General features: G+C 41.5%; 1 protein-coding gene and 3 non-coding genes across 5 annotated transcripts; all 4 read right to left on the bottom strand.

The window, feature by feature from the left end:
• Nucleotides 1–510: 510 nt before the first annotated feature.
• Nucleotides 511–16,461, bottom strand: eif3s10 (eukaryotic translation initiation factor 3, subunit 10 (theta)). 2 transcript variants are annotated; one of them, XM_066693668.1, is made up of 23 exons: nucleotides 16,276–16,461; nucleotides 14,916–15,106; nucleotides 14,671–14,807; nucleotides 14,271–14,434; nucleotides 13,750–13,949; nucleotides 11,356–11,564; nucleotides 10,822–10,993; nucleotides 10,152–10,256; nucleotides 9,628–9,726; nucleotides 9,003–9,119; nucleotides 8,640–8,825; nucleotides 7,353–7,700; nucleotides 6,859–6,963; nucleotides 6,359–6,472; nucleotides 6,024–6,146; nucleotides 5,658–5,811; nucleotides 5,237–5,418; nucleotides 4,774–4,901; nucleotides 3,980–4,422; nucleotides 3,065–3,112; nucleotides 2,195–2,339; nucleotides 1,711–1,907; nucleotides 511–1,437 (listed from the first exon to the last, which is right to left on the bottom strand). In XM_066693668.1, exons 1-23 carry the CDS (start codon nucleotides 16,322–16,324, stop codon nucleotides 1,247–1,249), a joined length of 3,807 nt encoding a protein of 1,268 aa, XP_066549765.1. In that variant the 5' UTR covers nucleotides 16,325–16,461; the 3' UTR covers nucleotides 511–1,246. The 2 variants fall into 2 exon arrangements, with proteins under 2 accessions (XP_066549765.1, XP_066549766.1); XM_066693669.1 differs by lacking the exon at nucleotides 3,065–3,112.
• LOC136716340 (small nucleolar RNA SNORA19) lies at nucleotides 6,621–6,751 on the bottom strand. The gene has a single exon (XR_010805136.1). It is a non-coding gene; the product is annotated as a small nucleolar RNA SNORA19 (small nucleolar RNA).
• On the bottom strand, nucleotides 7,104–7,234 carry LOC136716342 (small nucleolar RNA SNORA19). Its single transcript, XR_010805138.1, has one exon. It is a non-coding gene; the product is annotated as a small nucleolar RNA SNORA19 (small nucleolar RNA).
• Nucleotides 7,816–7,946, bottom strand: LOC136716341 (small nucleolar RNA SNORA19). Its single transcript, XR_010805137.1, has one exon. It is a non-coding gene; the product is annotated as a small nucleolar RNA SNORA19 (small nucleolar RNA).
• Nucleotides 16,462–17,713: the final 1,252 nt, after the last annotated feature.

Below are 17,713 nucleotides of genomic sequence, written 5' to 3'. Positions count from 1 at the left end.
GCAATATTAGTAACCTGGTCAAGCAATGGATTTAATATAACTAAATACTCAACGATTGAACCAATTCCGAGATATAGCAATGTGTCTCGCTAAACTCGGCAAAACAAGCTGGAAGGGATGCAGAACAATTAACCATTCTCTGTAATGTTTCAGTGTGTGACTATAATTGATAAGTAGTTAGATTAAACCACCCTAGTCGGCTTGATTAATTCTATTATGTACACCACAATCTTTCCCAACCATCAGGTTATTACCATTATGTAATAATCCACAGAATTTAAAATGTTTTAATTTCCCCTGCAACAGTGAGTGACTAATTCTATTTAATCTCTTTTCCCATTGGCATCTGTGTGGTTTTATCATTTATGGATAATCAAAGCATCCCTTCCCCAGCTAGTTTCATAGAAATGTTTATAAGCAGATAAATGTCTCCAACCAAACGTGATTTCTGAATTCAGTCTAAAGTGTGTGAAAATATTTCCTCTCCTTTGAGAAAACAGGAGGCTGTAGCATGTTTAAGCAACTTTATTTATAAGAAATATATTTAACCAGATGCATGCATTTCTCTTTTCTTCTTGAGACCAATTACTAAACGAGCTTCAGACTCTTATATTGACAGACAACTACATTTCTTAGTTAAATGTATATATTTGACTTTGATACAGGCACCTATGTTGTCACAGTTGAAAAACAAACTAACCTCACTACTAACAAATCAAAAATTGAATTGATTTTACAGATGTTTTGACCATTATCAATGTAAAAGTAAAAAAAAAAAAAAAAAAGTCTATCAGCAATACTCTACTTTAAATGCACAGAAAAGAGCAGCATCCTGTTCATTCGATTTTCTAAACTGGCAGAGAATATTGTGAAATAAATCACCCCCCCCCTAAGGTTTTCCTAGTGTAACACACGAAAGAACCTGATCCTGGAGACAATCTTAAGCACAAGAAGTCCTTTAATTAATATCCATTAAATGTAAGATGCGGATTTCCCAGATACAAAGTTTGTGAAGATATGTGAAATTGGCCTTCAGTGAAAACAGTCTACACAAAGTTATATTTTGTATATAATTTTCACATCAGATTTTTTTTTTCCACATTCCTAGCTTCATGACTTTGTCACGGTTTAAAAATGTTATGAGGGCACACCACCTGAAAGGTTAACTGTGTAAGGTTAAATATCGAGAGGGGCACACATTCAGAGGCCCCTGTTCAACAATAAAGCAGCGGCTCAGGACAGCGTGTTAGCGGCGCACTGTGGTCCAGCCATCGTCGTCAGTCTCGTTCTTGGTGCGGCGCTGGATCTCCTTGTCTTTGTCAGAGCGCCAAGCCCCCCTGTCCGCTTCACGCTCTCTCTCTTTCTCCCGGGGCGGGGGGACCCTGCGAGGGGGTTCGTCTCGGCGCTCCTCGTCCCCACCGCGGCGCCAGGTGCCCCCTGTGGGACAAAAAAGCCCGCCATCAGAACCACAACCCTGCCAGAACTCGCTCACTTATGTAGTTATTACTTAATATTGATGTTTTACAATACTTATTAGCTCACAGCAGGTCAAAAGCAGATGTGACTATTGAGCTCTTGTACCAACATGCTGTATATTAAACTCCTTTGTGCAACTTCCTTAAAACACAAGCAGCTCCTAAGGGGAATCAAATGGTTTTCTGTAGCTGCTCTCAGAGCCCCATTCAGCTAAAAACTTCAAAGCAGCCTTGCCTTCGTCACGGTCTGTGCGAGGAGGGGGCCGGCGTTCCCGGTCATCCCTGCGCTCTCTCAGGTCGCGGACAGGGCGGTCATCACGCCGGTCACGGTCCCCGCGCCGCTCGTCCCAGTTGTCGCGGCGAGAGGAGTCCCTCCAGCTGCTCGTCTCCTCGGGCGCAGCGGGCCGCCTCCAGCCACCGCCGCCTTCCTCTCTGAAAGAGCACGGCCTCCGTCACTCACACACACACCTCAACCCCTGCAGATTCACTCAAGTATTCGATCATTTCCTTTTGGAAGTCAATAACTCCACTGTTATACATTATCTATGATGATGGCAGAAGAACAAAAGATGGAAAGAACATTCACACTTAACATTTAAATTAAGTTTAGGAGAAACGGAACTAAAGATAAGATAGCTTGCTTTGAACAACATACTAAAAAAAAAAAAAAGTTACAATTGTATATAAAAATCTGTCAATCAGCAATTCCCGGTACGAACCTTGGAGGGCGGGTCTCTTTCAGGTTGTCGTTGTCTGCGTCCTCTGCCTCCTCTCCATCTTGCTCATCGCCTTCGTTACGACCCCCCATTTCACGGGGTGGACCCCAGCTCTCCTCGCGGGCCTTCTCCCGTTCCCTCCAGCCACCTGATAGGAAAGAACAGATGCTGAAATATCGTACCCAGGCCCTCTTTCATGCTGCAGAATTAGTCACTACTTGGGAGTGAAGATTAACCACAAACCACAGGGCACTACTTTACTACACACTATTGACACTAAACCATTTCTAATGTGTGAACTGGATAGACATTTAAAAATACACAACCATTTTAAATACATTTTAATGAAGAAAAAAAAAAAAAACTCCCACAAGTTTGATAAATTATAAGTATTTATTGGTGCACAGGGGGAAATGTATATACCAAAAAAAATAATAATCAGGAAACACCGCAGTGGTGGGGGATTCAAATAATAATAAAAAAAAAAAACTACATAGAGTAGGTTAAACATCATAGCCCAGTGTGACATGTCAAATTCAACAGGCTTGGCAAAAATTTACCAGTTTACCAGGCCTGTGTGAGACGTCTCACTGGGTTCTTAACAGTTAATGAAGTCAAGGGGAAGCTACATTAAAAAAATTGATGGAGAGCTTAATGTTTTGACTCTGGTTTGTTGGATAATTATGGAAGTGTATTTAATTTCATATTCATGAATAATCTATTTTTAAATACAATTACCCATTTCACATGAAAATGAATACTGGGTCAATGGAAATACTTTAAACATTTATGGCAACTTCTTTTGAAAGAAAAAAAAACAAAGATGGAATAACATGGGCAGTTCATGACAGGAAGGGGAAATTCTCTACTTACCAGCTTTAACGACAGGTTCGGTTGCGCTTTCAGTCCATTGTGAAGTTACTTTAAATAAAATCAAACCTTGTAATAAACCTTTGGTCTTTTATACGCAAGTTTCATTCAATGACAGTTTTACTATAAACAGCTGTGTCCCGCTTAATATTAGGTTGAAAGTGATCTAAAGCATGCAAACCGCATACTGCCCTCCAAAAACTGACTTCTCAAACAATGATAAATTGAGGATTTTTTTGTAATCGAATAGCAATTAAGCAAGATTCTGGATAATGGCACAGAGGAAGACATGTATACTTCAATTAGATGGCTACTGAGAGAAGAACAGCTGTGAGAAAGTGGAGCATTATTACGAATCCAAGTTTATTTATTATTATTTTTTAATCAAAAGTAAAATTCATGACTACGTATTGGTGCCACGGGGAAAAATGGAAAAATCACCAGGTTTCAGTGTCGTAGGAATCCTGGGTTACGGTACTTTCCTCGCCTGAATCTATATCTAGGTCAAAAGTACAACATTCTGCCTGCGCGAGTTACGCTGCGCAACATCTGAACAATTTCGCCCAATTACAAATCCTTCTTGCATCATGCACTTGAAATGGATTCGGTCACATTTTACAAGTGTATACGCAGAGGGCTAGAGAATGTAATTTCAGATTTGTGTTAGTCTAATACTCGAATAAAAGCATCCAAATGCACATTCTACAACGTCACAGAGCAAACCGAGACTAGAACGTGATTTGGACAAGTTCGTAACCCATGTCTTATGTTCCCGTCATGTTCACATTTGCGTCCATTACCATGACGCCGCTCCATTTACTAGTTAATGTCATAAAGACTGACTCAGTTTTTCTGTGTGGCACCAATACCAAATATTTGTTATACAGTTCTGAAGGTAAATGGAAAAGTTTTCTATACCTGGTTTGCCCAGAGGTTTCCAAGGCTTCGCATCTTCTCCTCGTCGGGGTCCCATATCATCATCCATACCTCTCCTGGGCCCCCTCTCCTCATCACCCCCCCGCCGGGGACCCCAGTCATCATCAGCCCCTCTTCTGAGAGGCCGGTCCTCATCCAACCCTCTCCTGGGGCCTCGGTCGTCATCAAAGCCCCTCCTGATAGGCCTGTCCTCTTCCACAGCTCTCTTCGGTGGCCGGTCCTCATCAAATCCTCTCTTGGGAACCCGCTCCTCATCCGCTGCCCTCCTGGGCATTCGCTCATCATCAAAGGCTCTACGGGGGACCCTTTCATCAGAGAGACCCCTACGAGGCCTCTCTTCTCCTCCCCTGCGGAATGGTAGCTCCCGTTCTTCCTCGCGGCGGAATGCAGGCTTCTCCTCGTCACGTTCTTCTTTGCGCCAATCACTAATGGAGAAAAGGGTGCAAGCTGAATTCAAACCTTTGCAGACTCATCCAGAATCCATTATGCAGAAACATGGCCAATACTAGTAAAAGCTTCCCTCTTTTTAGTTTTTCCCCTCTCCAATGTGCAAACAGATTTCCCAATCTGAAGGGGGTTAAATCAAAAATAAGATTCAAATCCCACTTAAATTACTATATCCAAGTTCCAAACTGTAGAAAGACTTGGAAGTATTGGGGGTAATCTCTTTCAGAATCACAATGTCAAAACCTGCCGTCAGACTACAATTTGATGTCAGTTAAAAATAAAAAGCTCCTGGGCTGCGAACTAGAGAAAGACCCCAATGCAAGGCATACCGATCAGGAACCGGGCGTCTCCATTCGGATTCGCCACCAGTGGAGGTGCCGCCACCACCACCACCAGAGCCAGCCTCAACGCGCTTCCTCCAGCCACCCTCTTCTTTCTCAGCCCAGCGAGGCGCCTCCTGGCCAAACAAGGGAAATTCAACCACAAGATTCAAGTTCAAAATCTTTATAAAGTCAATTCCTAATTCTAATCATTTCTTAGCAGACACACATCCAGAGTGAGTTTACACAAGAAATATTTTAAAGCATGATAAAAGTACCGTTTGGTTTTCTAGCCCTGTCCTTTTAACTGGTCAACATGATGCAGGTCCAAGCAACCAATAAAATCTTCGCCATTATGGTATACATTTCGTTACTTCTGCAACTCATACGAAAGTTCCTCATTTAGGAATGACCGACGCAGGCAAAACATACATACAGATCTCATCCCTTAAAAGTTAGGCTTGGCCAGTACCTTGGTAACCTTGTCCTCAGGGGTTTTCCTCTCCTCCTCCTTGCGTCGCTCCCGCTCCTCAATCTCCTGCTGCCTGGCTCTCTGCTTCCTCTCCTGCTCCTCCAGCTTGCGCAGACGCTCCTGGTACTCTCTCTCCTCCTCCTCCCGCTGTTCCCTCTCCACACGCTCCCGCTCCTCCCGTTCTGCACAGAAACACAGTCACAGAGAGTCCTCACTGCCCTGCAGGACCTTTCTCCTCATGAATAACAATCCTACATCCTTCATTTATCACACACTAGCAGCATTCCCGTTTAGTGTCCAAATCACACTGCACTGCCTATTAAACTTATTCACCCACCTGTGCCTCATGCCAGCCCTTTTCTGAAAACTATCCCAAAGCTAAGATTCTGAAGACTGAACAGTGCCCTGTCAATGCCTCTACCTTTTTTAAGTTGTTCCTCATGGATTCTTTGGGCCTCCTCCTCTTTCTCCTGGTAGTATGTGTTTCTTCGGTCCTCTTTACGCTGTTTCTTGCGCTCCTCCAGGCGCCTCTTCCTCTCTTCGACCAATCGCTCCTGGAATTGTTTAAGTTTTTCCTGGAAAGAAGATTGAAAATGTTACTGCAATCTCCTCAAAGTCTGCATCTGTGTACATATTCCAACTTGAACCCCAAAACACATTCTGCCAGACTGCAAAAATGTATCACAGAATATTCACTCACTTTAAACCTAAAAAGGTTTCCATCAACATCAGAAAACTCCTTTTAAATCCATCTTACCCAAGGGAAACTCCCTATAGGCGCTCTCACCTCATAGACAGACTGGCGAGCAGCTGTGATCTTGGAGACAAAATACTCCTGGTCTTCCATCATTCGGGACATCCTCTGTTTGTGTTCCAAGGCCTTCTCTCGCTCCACTTTCATGTTGCTGATCTGCAAATATAAACGTTTATAGCAGACTTTGGTTCTTTAGAGTGTCTATATTCTGAGCCAAGGACATTCCGATATTAAGGAACTGTTTAAAGGTGTAACAAAGCCATGTCTAAAAAACAAAGATGTAGGAAAAAAAAAAAAACAGGATTCAATAAAATACACTGGCACCAAAATCGATTTAGTATTTCAGTGTTGTATAAACCATTCCTTACCCTCTCTTCCTCCTGTAGTTCCCACAGCTCCATGTCTTGAATGCGTTGTTCCTCATAAGCCTTTTTAATTAGCGGTATTTCTTCCAGGCGTTTGGCTCTTTCAAAGTAATCAATCTAAGCAAGACATTAAAATGCAGAGGGGAAAAAAATAAAACATAGGTTAGTCCGCTTTTAAAATCACCCCAAAAGGATCTCAATTGGCAAAAATTCTAATAAAGCCATGAATGCACCACAATGATTAAGCCAGGTCCTAATGAACTAAAAATGTCTGAAGGGGACTGGCAGCTCTGGCACTGCGAAACCAGACTGCTAATTGACCTCCAGGATTGATCTGGCACATAAGAAATATCTCAGCTCTCACAGGAGCAGAGAGCAGGACAATGAAATGTGCATGCTTGTGCATACCAGCAAGCATGGCAAAGTGATAGTACCCAGTAAAACTTTATAAGACCGACACAGAACAGCTGACTTTTCAGCTGAAAATAAACATCCCCCTTCACCTTCTTCTCCTGGTTCTTCAGGCGCTCCTGCAACTCTCTCTTCTCCTTCTCCAGCTGCTCCACCTGCTTGGCCATGATGAAATCAGGGTCCAGCTCCTCAAGATCCTGATGAAATAAACATTTCCACTCAATTAAAAATGTATACACATTACAAACTAGATTGGTTTGACCAAATACCATAATTTTACTTCATACCCAATGTACTAAATATACAATTGGATACTGCAATGGATTCCACATAGTCTTCGTGTCTGAAGGGGACTGGCAGCTCTGGCACAGTGCAGCCATGCTGTTAATTTACCTTCAGGATTGATCTGACACATTAGAAATATCTCAGCTCTCACAGAATCAGAGAGCAGGACAATGAAGTGTGTGATGTACAGTCCAGATTCCCTGAACATGTATTTTTGAGCCTGTTCATTGAAACATTTATGCAAGGATGGGGGGAAATATTAACCATAGGGATCTTACCCAACCAACTCATCACCTCTTACCTCAATATCAATGTCTTTGAAGGCCTTGGCCCCCAGCTCAGTCTTCTTGATCTGCTCCAGGCGCTCACGCACAGTCTTCTTCTTGATCTGCTCGTGCTCCTGCATGATGCGCTCCTTCTCGCGCTCCTTGGCCTCCTGGCGCAGGCGCTCCTCCTCCGCCTTGCGCACCTTCTGCATCTCGGCCTCGCGCTGCTCCAGTTCCTCCTTCTCCCGCTGGATGTTCAGGTTTTCCAGGCGCTCCTTGCGCTCCTCGATGGTCTGCCGGCGGGCCAGGATGCGCTGGTGCTCCTTGCGGGCATTCTTCAAGTAGGCTGCAATGGCCTGCTGGTTCTGTTCCTCACGTTCTTGCTGCGAAGGAGAAATGGATCAAACCATGAGCGGACACAAACAGGTAGAAAAGACATGCTGCACAATATAGTAAGAGCTTAGAAAGAAGTGGCGAGAAGATCAGCCATTTCACTGAAAATGTCTGAAGGGGACTGGCAGCTCTGGCACATTGCAGCCATGCTGTTAATTTACCTCCAGGATTGATCTGGCACATCAGAAATATCTCAGCTCTCACAGGAGCAGAGAGCAGGACAATGAAATGTGCATACCTGTACATACCACAAATCATGGCAAAGTGTCATGGTAGCATTTAGGACTCTAAACATTGCCTGTAGTGAATGCATAGTCAGCAAAGACTGAATGTAGAAACCAAATTTGCAGAGCAGATTTATAAAGTTCAAATGTCAAAAAAAAAAAAAAAAAAACTGATCGTCAAAACAGTTAAACACTAGGATCTCTGCTGGATGTAATTTCTAATATATATTAGGCTGCTGTGAGGTTTTATACTGCTAAATGAAAAGTATTACAGATGCAAGCTTCCTTGAGGGTTATTTGGAGAAAACAAGCTTGTGTACATATGCTTTATATGACAGAATTGTAAGTTTTGGTAATCATGCGTCTACAATGCGTTTTGCATTCTAGATGGCATTTTCCAATGATAACTCCACACACCTTACCTGTAATGCACCTGCAGGCATTATCAGGATGGTAAGGGACCAGAACAATTAAATATGCAGGTCACAAAAGATTTGTATAAAATGTTTTGTTTCCCCCGGCCCCTCGTCTGCTTGTATCATTACCACAGTTTGCAGTTCACTCAGTCAGGTAATGCGGTGCATTAGTGCTTGAAATGAAGCTTCATCACCGCAGCTTGAAGTACATTCAGCAAGAGCATTAAATCATACATTACTAAAGGGAGTTGGCTGATACTCCATAGATCTGTCAATGAAAAGGACGTACCAGTATGGATGGAGGCTTGATGACATCGATGGCCTTGGCCAGCGCAGAGGACATGGCTGTGAGCTGGTTCCGGATCTGCTCAGAGGGCATGTTCTGCAAGAAGGGTCCTACGGGGGAGTCCTCCTTGGTGGAGTAGTTCAAGTCTGACCCGAAACTCAGGTTACGAGACGTGTGATCAATCCTCACCTTTACAGACAAACAAATCATCCATCAGTCAAGACAGTCTTAGCCGATAAGTCGAGCGATTACTAGAGCAGCAAAATGGAAGCACTAAAATTGGTATACATATTTAATATGCAAATCTAGAATAGAGATGGTGGATTTGGTTGCATAGTTAACCATGTTGCAACAGTGGTAACCTGCCTGCAGGTCGCAGTGTCTGGCAGCATCGACAATGGAGCGCTCCAGCTGAAAGACATCGACAAAGGGAACCAGGGACGCCAGACGACTGAACTCTATACTCTGATAGATTTGAGCCACCTGAGAAGAACAAAGCATTAGATTAAACCTTAATTACATTGCTTTTACCAAATATACACGCATCTACAAAATAGAAAGTAATAAAAAAAGATGTTCCTTTGTAAATATAGTGGCAGTTCAATCCTTTTCTTTCAAATGGACAGACATTTGTGATAAATTCTTAAAAATGCCAGAGTACAGCTACAGCTCTTAGTTAGGATTTAGACTAACTTTAAGAATGTGGCCTATTATGTAACACTCAGGTGGTAGAAATACTAAGCACCTTATAAAAAGGAGGTGTGCTATGAACGTGTCTGAAGGCAACTGGCAGCAATGGCACCATGGAGCCACCGTACTAACCGACTGGATTGATCTGGCACATCAGACATATCACAGCTCTCATATGTAAAGAACAGGACAGTAAACTGTGCCACTACTGTGGGGGATCGAGGGGATGGCAGAATAATAGACTGGCAAAGGAGACGCACTAGGAGCTGGGAAAGACTTTAAACCAGAAAGACCACCCTACCTGCTGGAGCAGTCGGAGAATGGTGTTGCTCTGCAGATGAGGAACATAATGCTGGAGGTCAGGCTCCTTTTCGGCCTGGTCTCTCACCCAGTTCAAAACCTGTAAAGCAAAACACACACTTACATTTTGCATTGCAGACAGCCTGCTGGACAGACGTGTAACTAGCGGAGACATGCCTGAACCAACTGAGCATTTTAGACAAATGTGTGTGAAAAGTTTAAGTAGGAAGGTTGTGTAGAAATGTGTAAATTAATTAAAATTAAATTAATTAAAAACATTTAATGGATGTCAATTAAGAATTTGTTGGCTGTTCTGCTCAATAGATAACTCACACTTGTACTAATAAAATCCATGTTTATAACCACAATTACAAAATCAAAAAGTCATTCATGCTGCAAGGTACAAAGCAATTACTTATGTTGACATTTTAATTCCAATGATCAACTGATGACTGTTGGGATCAAAACTCAACTGATCAGTTTTTAGTTATAGAAATGTGTAACATTCAGATCTCAGTAACTTACTTTGGTTACTCTGCCACAGAGCTTCAGAGGGTGAAAATCCACCTCCAGCCAATTGTACAGTTCCTTCACATCCGGTACGATGTACTGCAGCAGGTTAAATCTCACCTGAAATAATTGTATAAAAAGGTCAGACATACAAACTTTGCATGTTCTGGCTACAAAGTGGAAAATGTTTTACAACGCATTACTTTAACATTCATTGTTTTAAAACTATACAGAAGATTACACAAAAAACAACAACATCATGTTGATTGTATATAGTAGCACTAACAAATGGAAATAAGGCAGGATATCCCCGAGAGAGATGCGTCTGAAGGTGACAAAGGGATGGCTGTGAAGTGACTGTGCTAATTAACTTGGATATTTAGCCCATCAGAAACCTCAATTCCCAGAGGCACATCGAGAACGACAACTTAGCATATGCTTTATGGAGGATATAATTGAAGGCAACCATCTGGCGTCTTGAGAATTCTCCTTATCAATTAACTACTTAATAACGGTCATACATGCATTTGAAAGGCTGTCGAAGAATTATGAAATTAATAACATATACATTTCACACATTATCTCAAAGGGGACTCGGGTCCACAGCACAATTAAACCAGTCTATTGATTTGCTCATTTTCATTCCATCCTATTAACATCCTCACTACAGCAGTGGAACTCTTACCATGTCGTTGATGAGGCTCTGGCGGGTAGGTGGGGACTGCAGGCCTAGAAGTGTCGCCAGCCGCCTGTGTTTTTCCACAATGATGCCATCCATATCCAGGAGGCGTGCAATGTCAGTACGCTCGGGGGTGATGGGGATAGACAGGGTTGCCAGGAGGACACGGGTAGACATTCTAGTAAAAGATGAGACCATATTCAATATCTCCAGCTTAGCTGCACAAGACTGTTGACCTGTGTCATTGTAGTATCTGCCTAATAAAAGTTACTTTTAATAGAACTGCCGAGTTCAGAAAGCCTTATTTTATTCTAAAAGCTTATCTGGTGGTAATTTGCAAGTCTTGAGTCTGGATGTACACTCACTAAAGTAAATATTCATGTCAAAATATTCCTCAGTTTCCCAATTACCATGGTGGTGAAATCTTAACCTTAAAACCATCCGTAAACATACATCCAAGTCTGAGAACGTGAATGCCTGAACGACTGAAATTTGATTTGGAACTTTGAATAAGCAAAAGGCACCGATATTGATGCAGACCTCTGCATTTCCTCCTGGGTCAGGTTCTTCCTCATTTCCCTGGACAGGTGGTAGAGGCGGTGCAGGGTGCAGGCGTGGAACAGGGCATTGCCGGACTTCCAGAACACGGTCGACACTTTGTTATAGTAGTTGGCCATTAGCTGAGGTTTGGGTGGCTTCTTAGACAATGCAAACAGACCATGGATGTCTTCCACTGCCTTAAAAGCTTCCTGAAAAACAAAAGTTTAAACCGATTGTTTAATTTTCCTCAAACGTGCATCTAAAAAGCCAGAGAATAACCTGATGTAAAGGTCCCTTTTTAAATCAAATTATGGTTTATTTTCTTGACATTTAAATAGCTGTTGGCTTACATGAAAACCAGTCAAACAACATAAATGAAACCTAGGTTTTGCTTCTCACCCCCCCCCCCCCCCCCCCCCCATTGCCTCAGATTTACTTTAGAATTGAATGCCCTCTGCTGGTTATGTACAACAACTGCAGTATTAAATTCCTGGACTTCCAAACCCTGAAAGCACAAACAATAACTAGAAATAAATTATGCAAAATGCCATTGATCAAGATCAGTTCCTGAAAGCTCAATTCAGAATTGACAGTTGCGAACATGGACATTTTAACTTGCAGAGAGACACAGGGAAAGTTCTGTAAACCACTGCATTTTCACATGTAGCTGAACAACTTTAGTAGTTTATATAATTTTTGGGGGATGCTCTTATCCAGTGCGACAATAATTCCTATATATTAGGGCTGCCCCGAAGGGGTTTTACAGGTAATCCATATAAACAAAATAAAACATCCCCCTTGTAGTTTAAAATAAGTTCTCAATCAGTAATCATGTTTTTATTATATTTTTTTACAAGCACACTTTATACTGATTTTACTTGCATGAAACATGTTAACCTTCCAGTAAAAGCACCTTACTCATAATAAACTGTAAGCAGAGTGACGTATGCATGTTAATTTTTGCATTTTACTCAATATAGAAAGAAGTGTCGGAAATAGCGAATGTGTAATCCTCTTGAGTAATATATCCTGATGTTCAGTAACATTTAAAAAAAAAAAGACTATACTGAAAGTAGTAAATACTGAAGACAGCAGAACACAGCAACCTTAACATTTGGGTTAACTACAATAAAAAGACACCCTTCTACAGTTCAGAGATGGCGTCAATATTATAATATACCAAACAATATATAATATTATTAGTAAGTCAATTGCAACTAACCTGCAGAGTTAGTACAGACCTGTGTACTAACCACAGGGATCACCTCTAGTACACTGCTTTCAGTTTGATGCAATTGACCCATTAAACCCATTTAAACTTACGTTGGTTAATTCCTCCGTGACATAGCCATCTATTGCTGTGAAGATTGCGGATAAAGGCATTTTTATCCCTGTAATCGTATATTTTCAAAATACATTGTTTATATTTAATCTGATTAATCCGAGTGATAATTAATGGGCTTTTTATGATGTGTTCGGAATTAGTTCTATCCAGACTCTATTAAGTAATGGCAGTATACAAATCTAAATGTTTTAATTTAGATAGTGGGACATCTGAAGTGTGGTTTAGTATTGCAACGCTTGCGGGGGTTTCCAAGGAGTAGACCCAACTCATCATTGCAGCATATTGTTACTGCAGCACACACAGGTCTCAATGACTGAACATACACCGACTACTTCTTCAGCCTCCCTTCACCTTTCATGTCCTCTCCCTGCGCTCCTGCCCACCATGGCACGCTACAATATTCAAACAGTCAATTTCTATCAAAAAAAAAAAAAAAAATCTATGTGACCGTCACATGACGAACCTTCAAAGACAACCCTACCTTCACATTATTTTTGCATACGATTACCATTTATGCAGCTGGAATTTTACTGGAGCAATCTAGTTAAAGTATCTCTTTCAACGGAACAACATTTCTGTTGGGATTGTTCCTGGGATTGAACCCACGACCCGGCACTACATAGTCCAGAGCCCTTAAGCACTACTCCACAGTGCTGCGCAAGTACAGCTTCTGGAAGCTAGCTTCTGATCTCATCACCCTTCCTCAAAGTTCAGTTGTTCTGTAGCGATTGATCTTCTGTAAAGTAACAACCAGTCAAGCTGGCAAGGGTGGAGTACAACTCATTATCAGCTTTAACAGTCAAAAGGGGATGACTTTTCTAAACTGCCAAAAAGAAAAGCACTGACAACATGTAGTTTAAGTATAAAGGCCCAATGCCTTCACTAACCAGGGACAAGTATTGATTGCCAGGAAGATCTATATCCAACTATAAATCAGATGCAATGAGAAGTGTCGACAGAAAGAGTGACATGCCTATCTTCCAGGAGCCTACCGTGGGTATTTAAACACTTCATTAATGCCGTCACACAGACCCTGCTGCCACGCTCACCTGCCAGAGCTCCATGCTGATGGCACTGTCCAGCTGCACGAGCCTGGTCTCCAGGTGCATAGACTGGCTCTCGGGGTTGCTGAGGTTGATGGCTGTGCTCTGGTTGTGGTGGCGCTGGATCTGGCCCAAATGCATGCGCAGATTGTCGCACAATTTGCGGAACTCCGCTTTACGGGTGTACTGCAGGCAGAACTTGAAGGCTATGTAAATAAAATGGTAAACACATTTATGATATGGACATTTATACACCATGATTATAATTCAGAATTAAGTTCATACTGAGTGGAAAAAGTAAGGAGGGGGGGGGGGGGTGAAAGAACCACCTGGCTCAGCACAATCTTTAGCCCATTCAAGTATAACCTGCCTATTCCAATTTATGGCATTAATACAGCAAAACTGGAAATTTTACAAGAAAAAGAAAAAAAGCTTTATGGGTCCAATTTTCTTAAATGCACCTCTTTGTAATGCCAACTTTTAGTTCTTGCATCTTTATTAATAAGAATGCATTCAGTGCTTCTCACCTTGTTGTGCGATGTCATGGTACAAGCGCTCCACTTTCGAGTTGTTACGGAGGAGGTCCAGGCACTGTCTGTAAGACTCCCAGAGGAACTTCACCCATGGAGTCAGCAGCAGGCGGTCAGTTCGATCTTGGGTGTCCTCCCCACTGACAGCACTCAGCAGCACACTAGAGGCAAGACAGGTAAGAAGACACAGGTTAGAAATGCTAATTTTACTCTTCAGCACTTATACAGATTTTATTTATGTATTGTTTCCACCCATCACTATTAGACATTCACATGAGTGTCTCTTACACAAACTCCTACACTGGTCTGTGTAGGAGTGTGAAAGGAAACTTTTTCTTTAATACAGACATTTTAGCATCTTTTTCCAGATATTCCTTCCGTTGTCGGTTCTGTTTACCTCTCAGGAGTCTGAATGTTATCAAGATCCTCAATATCAAGCACCATCTGCTGGGACTCCTCCTTAGCTGTTTCAGTCTTTTCTTCAGCCAGTTTCAGATAAGCCCGGACAACATCCTCCAGTGACTTGATGTTAACCTGGAAAAAAATACATATACATGTTGAAAAAAAAAGCTCCAAAATAAAACTGATGCTTTGAAAAAAAAAAAAAAAAAACTCAATTAGTGAAAAGTGTGAGCCGGTGACCTGTTGACAGATGTTCTTGTACTGGTACAAGCCCTCTTTAGCCAGGTGGCTCTTGCGGAGGTCCACACAGAGCTCGAGGTACTTGAGCATGATGGGTTCGTGGATCTTCTGCCATGTTCGATGCTTTTTGCTCTTGATCACGTCGTAAAGAACGTCCAGAGCTGGCTGCTTCTTGCCAACTTCAAGAAACTCTAAAAATAATAATAATAATAATACTGTTAAGATGATTGTTAAACATGCATATAAGCAGAAACAATGAAACTTTTTGTGAATTGATACTAATAATGGATTGAAACCTTCAGCAGCTTTTCCTTAAATTATGTCATTGCCTCAGGACCAGACTAATATAGTAGTCAGATAATACATTTGATTTTATATAAAAGAGTTGTGGCTCAAAGTTATGAAAGTCTATCCCTTCCCAAGTCATACACTGACAACTGAAAATTATAATTTTTTTAGTTACACAAGTGTCTAAGGTGCAATGATTGAGTAATATTACAGTTAGATTGTAATTGTAATACACTCAAGTTGCTTGTGTATTTCTATGATCGCAGGTAAATTAGAAAAGACAGGAGAAAACATGCATTGTACTGCTAATGGCCGTTTTAATTGCAGTTCAACATAATGAGGATTAGTATTTTACATATTCCTAACAAGTGTGAACACAAATTGTTCAAATTGCAAAACAGTACATGTGGGAAATAAACATGGTATCGTATTGTTAGCAACACATTTAAACAGTTACAACAGCACATATTCTGGGGCTCCTCTATTGTTGTCGATGTGAATATTTTAAATTCTCAATTATTTTACGCTGAAAAGGCCCGTTTCAATATTAACACAATGAATACGTTATTGGGTAAGGGAGGGCCTGTAAAAATGGTTATACTAGATCATTTCCTCCATTTTGTAGCCACCGAGATGTGACACGTTGTGTGTTACGACTGTCCGAAAACGTTATAAAACAAATGTTCTTTTGCGTTTTTTTTCGCAAATGATACATTGTGAAATATGAATTTCGTGACGTTTACATTAAAGGATGGGAAATCGTGCTCACTTAGTCAGTGATCCGTTCACATTGCAAGATATGAGCTGAGCGATTTAATACAACGCAAAATATTGACGTACACATCTCAGTTACGACAGGGGCATTTCAAACATGATTATTTGCAAGTTCTGTTTCAATCTGTCTTTCTTTTTTCTTTCAACGAAGCTCAGAAGTATGTATTTTTTAGGTGCCATATTGCAGGCCTAGTCCACCCATATGGCCTCTCTGAATAAGCATTTCCTTTCAAACAATATGGCCTCCCCCATGCCGCGCACCCGCAGCAGCCCTGTCGCGGGCCCGTCTCTCACTCACCGTTGGCCCTCTTAAGGGCGTTCTCGGGGCGCTGAAAGTATGCCGGCATGGTTCTTGCTCGCTTACGGGATGGATTTCAAAATGAAAAAGGTATTAAATTTATAAAATCCTTGTTAACACATCCATCCGCGCTGACCGGCTCCAACCCGCTCCGACAAGCTCCTCCTCGGAAAGGACGGCGAGCGCGTCACCGGCCCCACTTTACGACGCGCGGCTGCGTGTGCGTCTGCGCCGCCGCCGAGAGGGAAATAGTTCATTTATTCCCAGTCTTAATATTTTCCTTTCATAAATGTATTGCTCTTTATTTTAAACTCAATGGTATTGTAGATCTAAAAGTAGACAAGTTAATGGGTTTTCTTTTTATTACTGAAATCTGGACCATGTTAAATGAATTGTCTTTATAATAATAATACAAATGTTTGTTTGATATATTGTGTGTCCTTTGTCCGTTTTACTATAAATGTACTATTCCAGCAAAAATAACATCTGAGAATACGTCCGAAAGTTCAAGAAATTACATTCATGGAGTTTGTCAGTTGTAGCGCAGATTCCCGCGGTTTTGCGCAGATCTGCAGAATCCCACTGATCCCATTGGTGGAGCCGCGCAGATCCGCGCAGACCTGCGGAAATCTGCACTACAGACACGCGACCTCTGCTTTAACACCAGAGCATGATGCTTTTGGTGTTGATCATTTATTCATTTACTTCCCGATTTTGAGGTCCGCCAATGACAGCTAAAAACATTGCGATCAGATAAAGGAAACAATACATGATAATGATCAATGAGTGATGTTCTGTTGTGCACTTGTGCTCCAAGAAACAAATCTAGAAAAGCCCGACCACAACAGTTGTTGTGTAGACAGTTACGCAGCCCTGTATTGTTCAATTGCTAGTGTCCCTTCACGACATTGCATTTCTTTCATATGGCTGCATAATTACAGGAGCAGGACAGACTGAGAAAAGAAAAGAAGAGGTTTGGATGCAAGTAACCAGAGGGGGTGCACATGCAACCCCCAACCAGAACAGTTAATTGAGGCTCCTGGATCAATTAGATACTGGAAATGGGCTTCATAACAGTTCTCATGTTCTATTATTAAACCATTTCTATATAAACAATAATATTAATAATCTAGATGGAAAAAACAAACTTCAACTTAGTGTTGCTGGTAGCATGTTCTGCTTTCGTCTAAACCAGCTAATAGAGTATGACATTATTATTAACACTAAAACTTTGATCAGCTTTCTTGCTATTTATAAAAATGCACATTTAAATTGCTAAAAGGTCCGTTTAATTAGCTTTAAAAGCTAAGATACAATGTGCTGCAGTTCTGACAGGTTTGAAGCTATAAATCAGAAACGCATTAGTCATGACCGATACATAAAATACGTTCTTTTTTTCTGCCAGCGTACAGCTTAATAACAATTTACTTCACTTTAA

The sequence above is a fragment of the Amia ocellicauda genome, chromosome 20, assembly GCF_036373705.1.
Source record: "Amia ocellicauda isolate fAmiCal2 chromosome 20, fAmiCal2.hap1, whole genome shotgun sequence".
NCBI classification, from domain to species: Eukaryota; Metazoa; Chordata; class Actinopteri; order Amiiformes; family Amiidae; genus Amia; species Amia ocellicauda.
This window is presented reverse-complemented; position numbering and strand designations above follow the sequence as displayed.

Excerpts from the sequence above, each read along its gene's own strand:
- eif3s10 (XM_066693668.1), bottom strand. The coding sequence starts at position 16,324 with ATGCCGGCATACTTTCAGCGCCCCGAGAACGCCCTTAAGAGGGCCAAC. Across the intron at positions 14,808-14,915 it reads ACAAGAACATCTGTCAACAG|GTTAACATCAAGTCACTGGA; the intron begins GTCACCGGCTCA and ends ATTTTTTTCCAG. Across the intron at positions 1,908-2,194 it reads AAAGAGACCCGCCCTCCAAG|AGAGGAAGGCGGCGGTGGCT; the intron begins GTTCGTACCGGG and ends GTGCTCTTTCAG.